At 30.1% G+C, this 13,791-nt stretch overlaps 3 protein-coding genes across 3 annotated transcripts; 1 reads left to right on the top strand and 2 right to left on the bottom strand.

Moving 5' to 3' along the window:
- The first annotated feature begins 1,321 nt into the window (after window positions 1–1,321).
- On the top strand, window positions 1,322–9,654 carry LOC113385532 (glutamate [NMDA] receptor subunit 1-like). Its single transcript, XM_026623387.1, has 10 exons — window positions 1,322–1,353; window positions 2,036–2,157; window positions 2,263–2,484; window positions 6,538–6,724; window positions 6,786–7,079; window positions 7,411–7,447; window positions 7,628–7,735; window positions 7,849–7,942; window positions 8,054–8,238; window positions 9,448–9,654. The coding sequence occupies exons 1-10, from the start codon at window positions 1,322–1,324 to the stop codon at window positions 9,652–9,654; spliced, it is 1,488 nt and encodes a 495-aa protein (XP_026479172.1).
- Window positions 9,655–9,981: 327 nt separating this feature from the next.
- LOC113364131 (structural maintenance of chromosomes protein 5-like) lies at window positions 9,982–11,359 on the bottom strand. The gene is made up of 4 exons (XM_026606610.1): window positions 11,227–11,359; window positions 10,930–11,157; window positions 10,176–10,451; window positions 9,982–10,086 (listed from the first exon to the last, which is right to left on the bottom strand). The coding sequence occupies exons 1-4, from the start codon at window positions 11,308–11,310 to the stop codon at window positions 9,982–9,984; spliced, it is 693 nt and encodes a 230-aa protein (XP_026462395.1). The 5' UTR covers window positions 11,311–11,359.
- A 238-nt stretch (window positions 11,360–11,597) lies between these two features.
- LOC113385521 (structural maintenance of chromosomes protein 5-like) lies at window positions 11,598–12,577 on the bottom strand. The gene is made up of 4 exons (XM_026623378.1): window positions 12,478–12,577; window positions 12,244–12,410; window positions 12,043–12,172; window positions 11,598–11,967 (listed from the first exon to the last, which is right to left on the bottom strand). The coding sequence occupies exons 1-4, from the start codon at window positions 12,564–12,566 to the stop codon at window positions 11,598–11,600; spliced, it is 756 nt and encodes a 251-aa protein (XP_026479163.1). The 5' UTR covers window positions 12,567–12,577.
- Between the last annotated feature and the right edge of the window lie 1,214 nt (window positions 12,578–13,791).

The raw sequence follows: 13,791 nt of genomic DNA, 5'->3' as shown, positions 1-13,791 counted from the left end.
AATTAATAAGTAATTGTAAATTGTATACTTGAGAATAATAATTTTTTGCGATTTCGCTAATTATTGTATAATGTTAAACGATTACGTATGAAGCGATTAATAAGGTGTAAATGCCAGTTTGCAAAGTTGCACAGAAGTCCCAGATCTCTGAAAACAATCAACAAAAATTGTTAGATCCAGATCTGCAGCAAATTTTTTGATATCTAGCAGAAATAATTTCAAGTTTTCTAATTTCAAGACGTTACATTCATGTTGTTATATAATATTTTGAAGAGAATTAAGTGTGCGATGTTTAATTTAAAAATTGTGATTTGAATGATTATATAATGATGAAATATGATAGAATTGGCAAAGTATAATAGATATTTTAAAATATTATTTATTATATAGTTTGTAAAAAAATAAAAACTATAAACCACACCATAACATCAGAATTATATGTTTAGATTCTCTTCATAATAAAATAAAATTATTAGAAAACGAATTAGTCTAGCGAAATGATTCAAATGATGAGTTTATTATCATTCGGTTATGTATAATTCCATAAACTAAGTTTTATAAAGCACGTAGACATTCTAAATACAAACGAGTTTCCATTCAAACAAAACATTTGTGAAAGATATACTTTTTATATCTATCAGTAAAACGAAATCTATTCATTTCTATCTATTAATTTATTTAAATCTAATGTACCTTCACAAATTTTGATAACGACAATTTTCAGTAAAAGTCGCATACCTAATTTTGGAAGTAAATATTTCCTTAAACGTGCTTCCGAATATTTACATAATACATCGATTATTATTTGCTTAAGAAACGTTTTATTGCACATTATCTGTAATGTAAGGATATTAATTATTTATATGTTTCCTATGACGAATAGTAGTTTAATATGCATACTGCACTGTAATGTTTAGCAAATATTTTTATAGATGTTTTTTTTGCATTTTCGTGATAAATGTTATTATAAGTTTTTTTTTCCATTTACTTAAGCGCCAAATTATAAAGCATATAAATACAACATGAATTTGAAAAATAGACGTTAGTTTTTTAAACCGTAAACACACAAAATGTTGGAAACAGTTATTGAAATCAATACATTGCAAAGTTTTTTTTACTATATCGGTATTATTTTAAATTTGAAAGTAAAGGATATAATTGATATTATATATAATAATTCGTATATTTTTTCTATCAACAGAAAGTATTCATCTCAAAGATTTATATTGTCTTGCTGTTTTCTGGTCATCTGCTTTTTCAATGAAATTACATATTCCGTTATTATTATTTTATTCAAAAAATAATGCATATTTATGCAAAGATGTATATTCGTCCATTGAAAGTTTTTGTAACGTATGTAAAAAAATAATTTATTAAATTTTTAAAAACTCAATCTTTCAAAACTTTAGGCTCATATTGTATTTTTGGAAGACATTGATGCATTTTTAAATTGCTATGATCAAGCACTAATAAGATCAAATAGAAGAGGCAGTAACAGAAAGTTAATTATTTATGAAAAATATAAAAAGCATTGTACAAGTTCTACAGCTTTCAATCATAAAATATTTGAAGGTATTTTAAAAGTACTGATTTTTCATAAGTAGTTAAAATCTAAATAATAAATAATTTCACCTAAAAACAATTTTTAATCGAGATCTATGAGCGTCAGAAAATTATTGTAAATATTGCGTCTTTAAGATGACAAAGTGCCAATTCTAAATTGCGTTTCATATCTTGGCTTTGTGAGGTATTTATTGCTTGTTATTATAGTATTTCGCCTCGCGTTAATTAAAATACAAATTGCTGGATCATCAATGAAATTTTTTCAGCACCGATATTTTATTCAAAAAGCAGCTTATCTAAAAGCTTGTACTTTTCTAAAGGCAATCAACTCAATGACTCAGAATTTTCTGAGTTCACTTTGATTTATTTATATACATTTCCAACCAGCGCTGGACTTTATAGCAATTTTGTTTTTTTAAGTTGTTCCAGACATTCTGCTAATTTGTGAAGTAAATTATACATTGTATTTAAGCACGAATAAATTTGTTGGCAAAGACAACATATTGGAACCAGTTTTATTAGATATCTATCATCAAAATCAAAGTTTTTTGTACAAGAATAATTTATTTCCTGATAAAATAACCAATTTTATGGGTAAGTACTTAAGCTGATGACTTAACTTTTCATATTGAATCGAAAATTTATTTTAATAAATACTAACTACAATGTAAACTATAGTTATTACTATTTATTACACAGGTCGACCGTTTCGTGTTTCAACTTTCACATACAAACCATATACTATAGTAAACCCCGTAATCAAAGGTAAGCCTTATAAAATTGCTCGGGGTGGAAATTTTGTAGTAAATAACGCCACCAAGGGAGCCCCAGAAGATTCTTTAGCATTGCTAGACGGAACAGAAGCTCGTCCATTTCATCTGTACTGCTTGAAATACAACTGCACTGTTGAGTTGCTAGATTGTAAGATAATTTTAGTATAAGATATAATTTTTTTGGCTTGGTATTAGTTGCTGAAACGATCGTTGTTTTAAATGTTAGTTAAGTCGATTTAACTAACATCTATTATTTATATCCCTAAGTAGTACGGCTTGTCCACTCTTAACCTTTTTCTTCTTATCTTTTGGGTCAATTTTTTTTCTTATCGGAATCAAAAGATACCTACTGCTCTAAATTATAACCCTTCTATAACAATCTATTTAAATCGGTTTGGTACTAAGGTTGTTCGGAAAGTCACTTCGTTTTTTTTATCACAGAGGATTTAACTGTATATATATTTTTTGAGCCTAACATCACATTTGAGCGTATAATTATTATATGATTTGAAAGCTTATATTTTTAGGTTTGTTTGTGTAAAAAATTATAATCAATTAGACGCAGTAGTTTTTAGAGGGTGCCACTTTTAATACGGAAAAAATTGAGCAGCAATTTCGACATATTTTATACCCTTTTTCTATAGGAAAAGTGAAAATACTGTTTAAGTCAAAATGAAATTGACCGATGTGTACGGAAATGACGTACGACGGTGATAAAATTGGTTTGCTAAATTTCATTCCTGGTATTTTGATGTCCAAGATGCACCAAGTTCAAAAAGTACGGTTGAAGCTGATAAAGACGCGAGAAAGGCATTAAGTAGTTGATGAAAACCGATGAATAACAATACAGGAAATCCCACTGAGTAAAAATTTATCAAATTTAACAGTTCATGACCACTCAAAAGGTCTGGGATTTTCCTCGAAACTCAGTGTATGGTTATCATAGAAAGAAACGTGTGTCATCGCACTGGCGTCCGAAATTCGCCTCTGAAATGTCTTGAAAATTATCAGGTTTTGAAGCGATGTCACTAGGAATATCAAATAGGATGTAAAGAATACAATACACGCAATTGTTCATAAAACAAAAAAAAGAACCTGCTCAAAACAGGTGCAGAACTGAAATTTGCCAGAAAAGGGTGATGCAGTATGTTTGGTAATATTTTAAAGAAGTTGTTCATTTATCAGCTTTTCCAGGATAACATAACGGTTAATTCGGATGCCTTATGTCATCAGCTGGATAAACTAAATGATCAACAGAAAAGGTCAGAATTAACCCACCAGCAAGGTATAGTCTTGCATCAAGCCGACGAAAGACTCACATAAGTTTGGTCAATCGCCAAAAGCTTTTGAAGCTTGAATGGGACACAATTTATATTCATCATATTCTCCAGACCTGCCATCATCGGACCATTATTTGTTCCGGCCACTAAAAAAATTTTTAGGCGGTAAAACCTTTACCTCAAATCACCCTATCAAAAAGCACTTTGATCAGTTTTTTTGACAATAACGACCAAAACATTTTAGTATAGGAGCCAGCAACGTTTTCAAAACAAGCATTTTAGTCAGGCTGGTTTTTTGGTATGTGGTCCTTGGTGCTCTCTCGGTTAGGGTAAGGGCCGTCTGGCAGCTGGAAGTGGTTGCGTTAATTAGTGCGCAGCCAATTTGTACAGCGCGATTTCAAAATTTTGAAAGCATTTTAGTCAGCCCAATTTTCGTTTTTTTGACTTCGAATAGTTCACCAGACTCAAATTTTTTGTTGCCAGACATTTTGGGCGCTGCTAAATATGTGCCAGACGCCAATTTATTTATTATTTTTTTTAAAAATTCAAATCATTTTAGTCCGTCTGAAATTTTAGTATTATGTTCGTTAAGGGTCAAAACACGTAAAATTAATTTGCCAGACGTTTCTGCGGTTGTTAACCATGTCTGGCAAGCAAAAATGTCTGGCAATATGATACTAGTTTATAGCATTTTAGTCAGTCCAATTTTCATTTTTTGACTTGATATTTGATTTGATAACTTGAATAAGTTATTCAGATTCACATTTTTGTTGCCAGTCATTTTGGTCGCTGCCAAATATGTGCAAGACGCCAATTTATTCACTAATTTTTTTTTAAATTTCAAATCATTTTAGTTTGTCTGTAATTTTAATATTATGTTCATTAAGGGTCAAGAAACATAAAATTAATTTGCCAGACGTTTCTGCGGTTGTTAAGCATGTCTGGCAACGAAAAAAGTCTGGCAATATGATACTAGTAGACAGAGCGAGACAATCGCTAAATACATTGGCGCGAATGAAACAAAAAACTATTATACTCGTAAGAGCGCTATACGTTTACTAGGCAGAAAACCATAAGAAAAATCAAGTAACTACATTAGACAGATGTGTTTGTTATAAACTTCTCTGCAAAATTGTGTTTATACCATTTTTCTTTAGAATCACCGTTTCTTACAAATTGCCATCTGGAAGATTAAAAATTCATATTTCTCATAATATGCAGCCTTTATAAATACATCATCGAAGGTGAATTATGAGTGAAAAATAAAAATCCATTGATTTGTTTTGGATAGATGAGTTTAACGAGTCTTTTGATATATCACATTGTAGTATTATTGTCCCAGTGTGGGAGGTTCGCATATCTGATTGTTTTGAAGGAATTAATCGAAATAATTATGTATAAATGAATGCGAGGCGTGTTATAACATCCAAAGTGCTTAAACAGTTATCATATTAAGCCATAAGACGAATAAATCTGTATAATAGACGTTTTTATTCGTTGTTAAAAAAAACGATATTCCCAATTATAATCTTGATTTAAGAGACCTAGGTCGAATGACTATCATTATATAGTGATACATATTGATCTAAAATGAACCCATTTGAATTTTTGAATTATTAAATACACTTTGATTGAAACAGTGCTCAATTTACAGCTAAAAGCTGAAAGAAAAAAGGGCGGAGAATGTTTGCTGTACAATATATATTGTATATATTATATATATGCTAGAATTTTAAGATTCTATTCTAGGGATAGCTCGAACTGGTAAGGTAGCAAAACTAGTATTATTAGTATTAAGTATAGGTATGTGTTACAATTAGTTGCTGCTAAAGCCATGTAATATGTACATGTACCAATAGTATTACATGTATCATGTAAAATGAAGACATTCGACTCAGTTAACTTAGTGATAAAAAAAAATTGCGTCTACTAGTATCATATTGCCAGACTTTTTTCGTTGCCAGACATGCTTAACAACCGCAGAAACGTCTGGCAAATTAATTTTATGTTTCTTGACCCTTAATGAACATAATATTAAAATTACAGACAAACTAAAATGATTTGAAATTTAAAAAAAAAATAATGAATAAATTGGCGTCTTGTACATATTTGGCAGCGACCAAAATGACTGGCAACAAAAATGTGAATCTGAATAACTTATTCAAGTTATCAAATCAAATATCAAGTCAAAAAATGAAAATTGGACTGACTAAAATGCTATAAACTAGTATCATATTGCCAGACATTTTTGCTTGCCAGACATGGTTAACAACCGCAGAAACGTCTGGCAAATTAATTTTACGTGTTTTGACCCTTAACGAACATAATACTAAAATTTCAGACGGACTAAAATGATTTGAATTTTTAAAAAAAATAATAAATAAATTGGCGTCTGGCACATATTTAGCAGCGCCCAAAATGTCTGGCAACAAAAAATTTGAGTCTGGTGAACCTATTCGAAGTCAAAAAAACGAAAATTGGGCTGACTAAAATGCTTTCAAAATTTTGAAATCGCGCTGTACAAATTGGCTGCGCACTAATTAACGCAACCACTTCCAGCTGCCAGACGGCCCTTACCCTAACCGAGAGAGCACCAAGGACCACATACCAAAAAACCAGCCTGACTAAAATGCTTGCTCGAAAACGTTGCTGGCTCCCGTACTATTTATTATTACGGAATTATGCTAATACCAGAAACATGACAAAAGATGTTCGATCAAAACTGCCAATAAATATAATTTATTAAAATAGTTGTTTATTGTACGAAAATTACGCGTCAAAATGTCTATGAAAACGAAGTTATTTTCCGAACAACCCAATAGAAATATTCTTGAAATAAATAATTGATATGGCAATAACATCGCGTTTTACATATACAATTTTTTTTCAACATTAGGTTTGAAAATGTTTTATTCATTTAGACGAGTTTGAAAAGTGGGGAGACATTTGGGACGAAAAGAATGGAACAGGACTGCTTGGAGCGGTTCTCAGACGCGAAGCAGACGCCGGAGTAGCAGCGCTTTGTCTCTGGTATCATGAGTATCATTACTTAGATCTGGCTGCTCCACTTACTCGCACAGGCGTAACTTGTGTTGCTCCAAAACCAAGGTGTGCATTTATTAAAGCAAGCTATTTATGGTTATCATAAACTGTTTTAAATTTTTTATAGGCGATTATCTGCGTTCTTTATGCCAGCTCAACCATTCTCCAAAGCATTGTGGATTTGTGTTTTTATAGGATTTGTATCTTCCAGTCTGATGATCTGCGTAGCTCGGGGAAAAGATCGGCAAGATCGATTAGGACATGCTTTTATGACTGTAATGGGAATTTATCTTGCGCAAGGAGCAATGGGAAAAGTTGGAGGAGGTGCAAGGGTTGGAATCATTGCCCTTTTCCTAGTTTGCGGTTTAATACTTGGCTTAATATATGGAGCAGGTTTTAGCAGCATTATGACCGTACCCAGGTATGTAACAAGATTTTTATTATAAAGTACATGGTAGTTAATTTAATTAACTAACAAACAATTATTAACAATTATTCTGAGTTTATACTACTCTAATACTGTCTAGACTCCAGACAGTATTTGTTATTTGTGATAAAGTTTAACAGATCTTATCATAAATTTAATATTGTAAATTGTTATTAAATTTTTTGTCTGATTTACCTCTTCAGTGTAATGTGACTTATTTAAATTTGAATGACTTTGCACCACAAAGACTTTTGCTATAGGATGGGATGATGTACCTCGAATGTAATGCTGTACGCTTATATAAATTATGTTTTCTTACGTTTAGATTTGAACCGCCAATAGACTCGGTTCATGATTTACGAGTTAGCCAACTTCTTTGGGGATCGACTGGGACAGGTTTCATTTTTTCAATGCTTGGCGGACGATCGTGTTAGTATATTTCTAGTCATTGTGAAGTTTACTACAGTAATATTTACTATCATCATGTATATATACATATAATATATAATATTATATATATATATATATATATATTATTTCAGGATGATATAGTAGCACTTTTATCCACATTCCGCGTGCTAACAGAAAGAAGAGCTTCACAAAGTGTCCTTGATCGACATTATGCTTTGGTGTGGAGAGATTGCCAGCAGGTAATTGTGAAGAACATTGAAATTAAAACTTAGGTTTACAAATACTTTTGTAAGTGTACAGAGATAATTTTAATTTTAAAAATAATCAGTATTAAATGAATACTTTATTTTAGCCAATAACTCCTTCTTACATTTCTATGATGTATATAATTTTTAGTATCAAGACATTCATGTCAGTAAAGAACCAAGACGCCGATAGATCATCCAGTCTGTAGTCGAATGTTCAAAATGAACAATCATAATTAATAGTCGATGATTGTCTTTGAATTGATAACTGGTAATCACTTGCTGTTATTTCTGGTCTCAAAATTTTTTTAGGTCACTTTGCTGTTGGTGATTATCTTACGGCAAATGCAGTGCCCGGCTTGAGATTGATGCGGGATGATATTTACTGGGATCACGTTGTTGCTATGATGCCAAAAAGTAACGTTCATACGCCCAATTTAAATAAATTGACTCAAGAAATTGTACAAGCAGGATTAGTTCATGTGTGGGAAATGCAGGTGAATTTTTAAGAGTAGTTATCATAATTATGATAATAATATATTTAAATTTATTTCTTCTTTTACATGTTATTTTCACATTTAAACTACATATATTTACAGTATTAATTATATAATGTTATATAATATTACATGTTAATAAATACATATGTATATTTATTAACTTCCCGTACATTTGAAGGCCTTCTTTTATCTATGCTCTGAATATTTTGGCATACCTTAGAAAAAATGCATGTATGTGTGTGTGTGAGTGTGAGTGGGTATTGATATGTAATGAACCTTATTTTATAAAAATATAATATTATTGTAAGGGTTTCATACCCCTGGCGCATTGCAGCAGGTTGTATAACCCTGACGGGTACCGTTACTTGAACCACTATAAAACTGGTGCAATGCGTTCTTATATATATATATATATATATATATATATATATATATATATATATATATATATACTAGCAAACCCGACAAACTCCGTTTCGCCACCAGATGGTTTTGTGAGAAAGATGAAGTAACTTTTTGTTTGTTTTATGTTTGAAAAGGAAAAATTTGATTTTATTATACAACAGTAATGAATTTATTTCGATTACAAAAATGAAGTGTTTTTAGTTGAACTTCTCTAGGTAAATGAAAGTGAATCCGCAAATTATCCGTTTCATTGAAGTGCTCTTTGGTAACGTTTAATGTCATGCACCACTAATTTTCTTAGCTATAAACCTTGCGGAGCCTGAGACCTTTCCAACGAATGCAAAATTGTCCAAATCAGTTGGTGCGTTCTGGAGTTATATCGTCAGGAAGGAAAACCCGACTTATTTTTATATATATATATGTAGATAAATTATCTAGATAATCTATTTGAAACTATTTGAAATTATTTAAAACTAAATTATTGATTATTTTCATTACTCGAATTTTTAATTACGGTGTGTGAAGTTCCAGCAATTTGCGTTAAGGCACGATGCCATGCACCATTAATTTTTGCAGCTATAAACCTTGCGGAGCCCATTTCTAATGAATTCAAAATTGTTGAAATCGGTTCGTGCGTTCTGGAGTTATATCGTCAGGAAGAAAACCCGACTTATTTTTATATATATGTAGATATATAGTTACTTTGTAGTATGTTATGATAGTAGTTACTTTGAATTATGTAGATATATATATATATATATATATATATATATATATATATATATATTTTAATAATTGCAGGTATCAAATGCCCATCAAGATTTCAAAGTGCAACAAGGGATACTTCTTTCATTGCAAAGTAAAACTTCACAAGGGGAACCGGAAATATTAACTTTAGAACATTTAATTGGCGTATTTACTATATGGGGACTAGGTGTTGTAATATCTTTGATATGTTTTGTGTTTGAAATAATTCGAAGTAAGTCTAAGCTGAAGAAAATGTTTTAAACTTTAAACCTTGAATTATATTATAAAAAATATTACTGATCAAATTAATTGTGCCTGGTTGTCTAAACCAAAACCTACCACAATTTTCCTTGTAATCTGATATGGTAGTATAAATTGACTTTTAATGTGAAAATTTTCAATGTCTTTTAGCCTTATGAATACCTTAGAGATAGTAACACTAAGATCGTTTTTTTTTTTTTTAATAAAATGACTTTCATTTATGAAATCTTAATTTATTTAATACTGTGAATTATAATAACTTTAATTCAATACAGAATTTTACATGCTTAATTTTCTTATTATTAATTAATCAGTAATATTCCCTTATTAATCAGTAATATTTCTACAAATTCTCTTGTTTTCAATTCTCATAGCCCCACTATAAATGCAATGAACTGCAATGTTTGGAGTATAAGGCAGTCCTGGAAGAAGCTGAAACATTATATAAAACAATCAATAGACAATAATAACGACATTGGACAATAAAATGGAAGATAACAAGAAGTTTTTTATTCATTTACCTTTGGGGTGAGTAAAAAGTACTGTGCAACATTTTGTTTGTTAGTTACTTTTGTGAGTAATTCAAAGACTCTTCTTTCATTTATGGGATCCATTCCTTGATTAATTTCATCTACACATCGAAATGGAACGGTCGTTAATTCCTGAAGTGATAATAAATAAATGGCTGTGGCAACAGCCCGTTCTCCTCCAGATTGAGTATACCGATTTAGTTCTTGCATTACTTCGGCGCCTCGAAATCGAACCTTAATACTTACACCATATTCTTTATAGTCATCCTTGAAAAATTAATAATGATATTAGTAAAGCAGGTTTTTTTCAAGGTAAAAAGGATTTTTGTCTATAATAAGACAAATTAGCCCCTTAACTTACAATGACGAGCGTAGCCCATGTACGATAATCGGACCAAAAGCAAATATTACGCATTACGGGCATGGTCCGGTACGGTGATCTCGAATATTACATAATATTCATACGAAACTATACAACACAAAATTATTTTTATTTTTCTGATAAACTGTACGCTATGTGGAAAAAAAGACACGACCACGCGTCAACTTGCATAACAAACATTTGGCCCAACATTTTTGAATATAAATCGTAAGTTAAGGGGTTACTTATTAACTACTTATTTAAATATTTATAATTAATATAGTATAAATATTTCATTTCATAATAAATCGCAAAATACTGTTTAAAAGAAATATTTTTAACATAGAATTGCTTTAAAAGAAGTAAAATAATAATAAAAATTACCGGATCAGCAGGAGAGATCAAAGTAACATCGCCAGCACACTGCAAATGATTCATATATCTACCAAAATTAGTTCCAATTTTCTCTATCAAACTTGTAATATTTTCTTTCCACACTTTTCCCAATTCATTCGATTGTCTGATATTGTCCTGTATCAGAGCCGTATTTCTTTCTAAAGTTTCAGATGTACTTCCAATGAGTTCCCTTCTTTGATGATAGTCTTGATAATCCTTAAAATATAATTATTACTTTCACTTTATTTTCACATTTTCACATATTTAGAAGCAAGTTTTACTTACATTACCGTCTCCTACATTCAACATATCCGCACGGCTTTGTTGTTCCTCAATCATATCTTCTAAAACATCAATTTCTGTTGGCATTTTATTAAATTTATTTTTATTAGGAAAATTCTCATCATCTGGAGCTAAATTATCAGAAAAAATGAAAGTTCATTGTATTATCTTTTGCTTCGGTTTTTCTGTGTTCATAGACCTTCATTATGTTATGTAAAGTTTTCTGAAAATTATTTCAAAATATAAACAATATACATATATTCTAAATAAATACAACCTGCACATATGTATTAACAAAAATTTATAGGATTTAAATAATACCTCTGCGCTATTTAAATCATCTTTTGCTTGTAAGTAAATCGATTGCTTCATATTCATAGTTTCTTAAGTTGTCTTACTAATATGTTATCATTTGCTTGTTCATGATTTTTTTGAATCAATAAATTGATTCTTTTTTGCACATCTTTATGTAATGTTTTTATTTTTGTAAGTGTTTGTAATAAAAAATCATCCAATTCTTTCTGTTCGAACTTCATGTCAAATGTCTCTGATTGTAAGGATTTTAACTTTATTTCCTCTATTTTTATTTTATTTGATATAATATCCAAATTTTGTTTCTGTTCTTGAAGTCCTTTACGCTTTTCAGAAATTTGATCTCGTTTCACACATAATTCTTTCATAGAAGTTTCAATCATAGATATGTTGTTTCTCAAGTCATCACTAGATCTAACTAATAATTGTAATCTGAAAATAAATTTAAAAAAATTGAGCTGGATATCAGAAGGCAACTAATAATGTATAACTAAATACTAATCTTACTTCTGCTTATATTTCTGCTCTAATGTTTTATCAACATTGTGGTTTAAAAGATTTCTATTTCCTATTGGTACTGTAGTAACTGATTTTTCTCCACTGTATGATGATATTATTGTTGTATATCGAAATGTATCTAGAAAATGAACACATATACACAAGCTGCAAGCTTGATAATGATCTTAATCATAAATATATAATATATACCCGAATAATAAAACAATTGTATTGATGAAGGGACTTCATCAGCAATCTTATCAGTTTGTGCTGTGCCAATCGGTATATTATGAACTTGATATGTTTTACAAAGAAATGATAACACTGGTTCCGGTCCATCAATCAACTGCAGCATGTAGGAAAAAAATCCGTATCTCCTGCAAGTTCATTATACATGACTATTTTTAGAATCCTAACAATATTTTTTAATTATAAAGCCCTTACTTTATATTGTCAATAGATAATCTAGGAACATAAGTTTTCAAATAACCTGGAGGTGAACACACTGCCGACACTTTAAGTTTCATTTCCATTTTAACTGTTTTAACAAAAATTATTATCTATCTTCAATATTTTCACAAGTAAAGCTAATAAATCTCTTTGCTAATAGTATTTTCCAGAAATTTAGAATGCTCTGGGTTCTTCACATTTAACTGTAACACAATAATAAGCTTATAAAATGTTCTGTGAACATATTAGAAAGTATGTAAACAAAAAATTCAATATATTTCAAAACATTCCTAGCATTGTTAAGGCAATTTAAACTTGTTAAAAACTTGAAAATTATTGAAAATTTTGAAAGCAAATATTTTTTTAAAGATTTTTTTTTGCAATTTTAATGCTTTTTGAAACTCATGGTTTTTGGTAACATTTGTTTTTTTTAATTCTGAAAACAATAGAATTATTAACACCCGAAGGTTAAGTTATTGTAATCGTCCAAAAATCAAAATTGAAAGTTTACTTTCTTCACGTTTTCAAGTTTTCTGAACATTTTGGGATACCTCAGAAAAAATTGATGTGGGTGTGTGTGTATGTATGAATGTATGAATACAATTTTTTGTTCACGTTTTCGGGCGCACGGATCAACTGATTTGAATGGTTCAAAAAACATTCGATTCCTATTGATAGGGAGATGTGCTGATTTGTTTTTGGCAGAGGCAGGTCCAGCCGTTACGGAGATAGGGAGCAAAGACTGCAGAAAATACAAATCGAGTTTTTGAGAGAACAGAGTATCCAATTTGAATGAAAAGACATTCAATTTCTAATTATTGGAGAAGAGGTAATTAGTTTTGGCAAAGGTAGGTCTGGCCATTTCGAAAATACAAAGCTAAATTTGCAAAAAATTGCAGTTTTTGAGAGAACTAAGCGTCCGATTTTAATGATTTAAAGAACTTTCTGCTTGTATCAACAGAACAATTGCTTTTTAAAAAAATTGTTTCAATTTTTTTTGTATATGCACATATAGACACTTTTTTCTGAAGTATGCCAAAATGTTCAAATGTATAAAAATTTTCATTTTCGATTTTTTCGCGATTGTTGTAACTTACCCTACGGGATTTAAATAAAAAAAATTAATATATCTTGTAAAACAAAAAAAATCGTAAAACCTCAATTAATATAGGGGGATATATTTTATTCTGAAAACTTGTTCTCATTTTCTCTCAGCCACAATGTTGCCTTGTAAGCGTCTTCATTACTTTCCCTAAGCACATTTAATCTTCTTGAAGCAACATTTTCAATTTCAGCTAACTTGTTTTT

The sequence above is a fragment of the Ctenocephalides felis genome, unplaced genomic scaffold (genome assembly GCF_003426905.1).
Source record: "Ctenocephalides felis isolate EL2017-DRISC unplaced genomic scaffold, ASM342690v1 CF-g0.4_SCAFFOLD_00845, whole genome shotgun sequence".
Taxonomy (NCBI): Eukaryota; Metazoa; Arthropoda; class Insecta; order Siphonaptera; family Pulicidae; genus Ctenocephalides; species Ctenocephalides felis.
This window is presented reverse-complemented; position numbering and strand designations above follow the sequence as displayed.

Bases quoted from the DNA above. Each gene is read 5' to 3' on its own strand.
- LOC113385532 (XM_026623387.1), top strand. From the start codon at position 1,322: ATGTATATTCGTCCATTGAAAGTTTTTGTAAC. The intron at 1,354-2,035 runs GTATGTAAAAAA...ATTGTATTTAAG, and splicing joins CCATTGAAAGTTTTTGTAAC to CACGAATAAATTTGTTGGCA. The intron at 7,080-7,410 runs GTATGTAACAAG...TCTTACGTTTAG, and splicing joins AGCATTATGACCGTACCCAG to ATTTGAACCGCCAATAGACT.
- LOC113364131 (XM_026606610.1), bottom strand. From the start codon at position 11,310: ATGCCAACAGAAATTGATGTTTTAGAAGATATGATTGAGGAACAACAA. The intron at 11,158-11,226 runs GTAAGTAAAACT...TTATATTTTAAG, and splicing joins TGAATGTAGGAGACGGTAAT to GATTATCAAGACTATCATCA. The intron at 10,087-10,175 runs GTAAATGAATAA...ATAATGTTTCAG, and splicing joins ACTTTTTACTCACCCCAAAG to CTTCTTCCAGGACTGCCTTA.
- LOC113385521 (XM_026623378.1), bottom strand. From the start codon at position 12,566: ATGGAAATGAAACTTAAAGTGTCGGCAGTGTGTTCACCTCCAGGTTAT. The intron at 12,411-12,477 runs GTAAGGGCTTTA...ATGAACTTGCAG, and splicing joins TTATCTATTGACAATATAAA to GAGATACGGATTTTTTTCCT. The intron at 11,968-12,042 runs GTAAGATTAGTA...ATTTATTTTCAG, and splicing joins GAGCAGAAATATAAGCAGAA to ATTACAATTATTAGTTAGAT.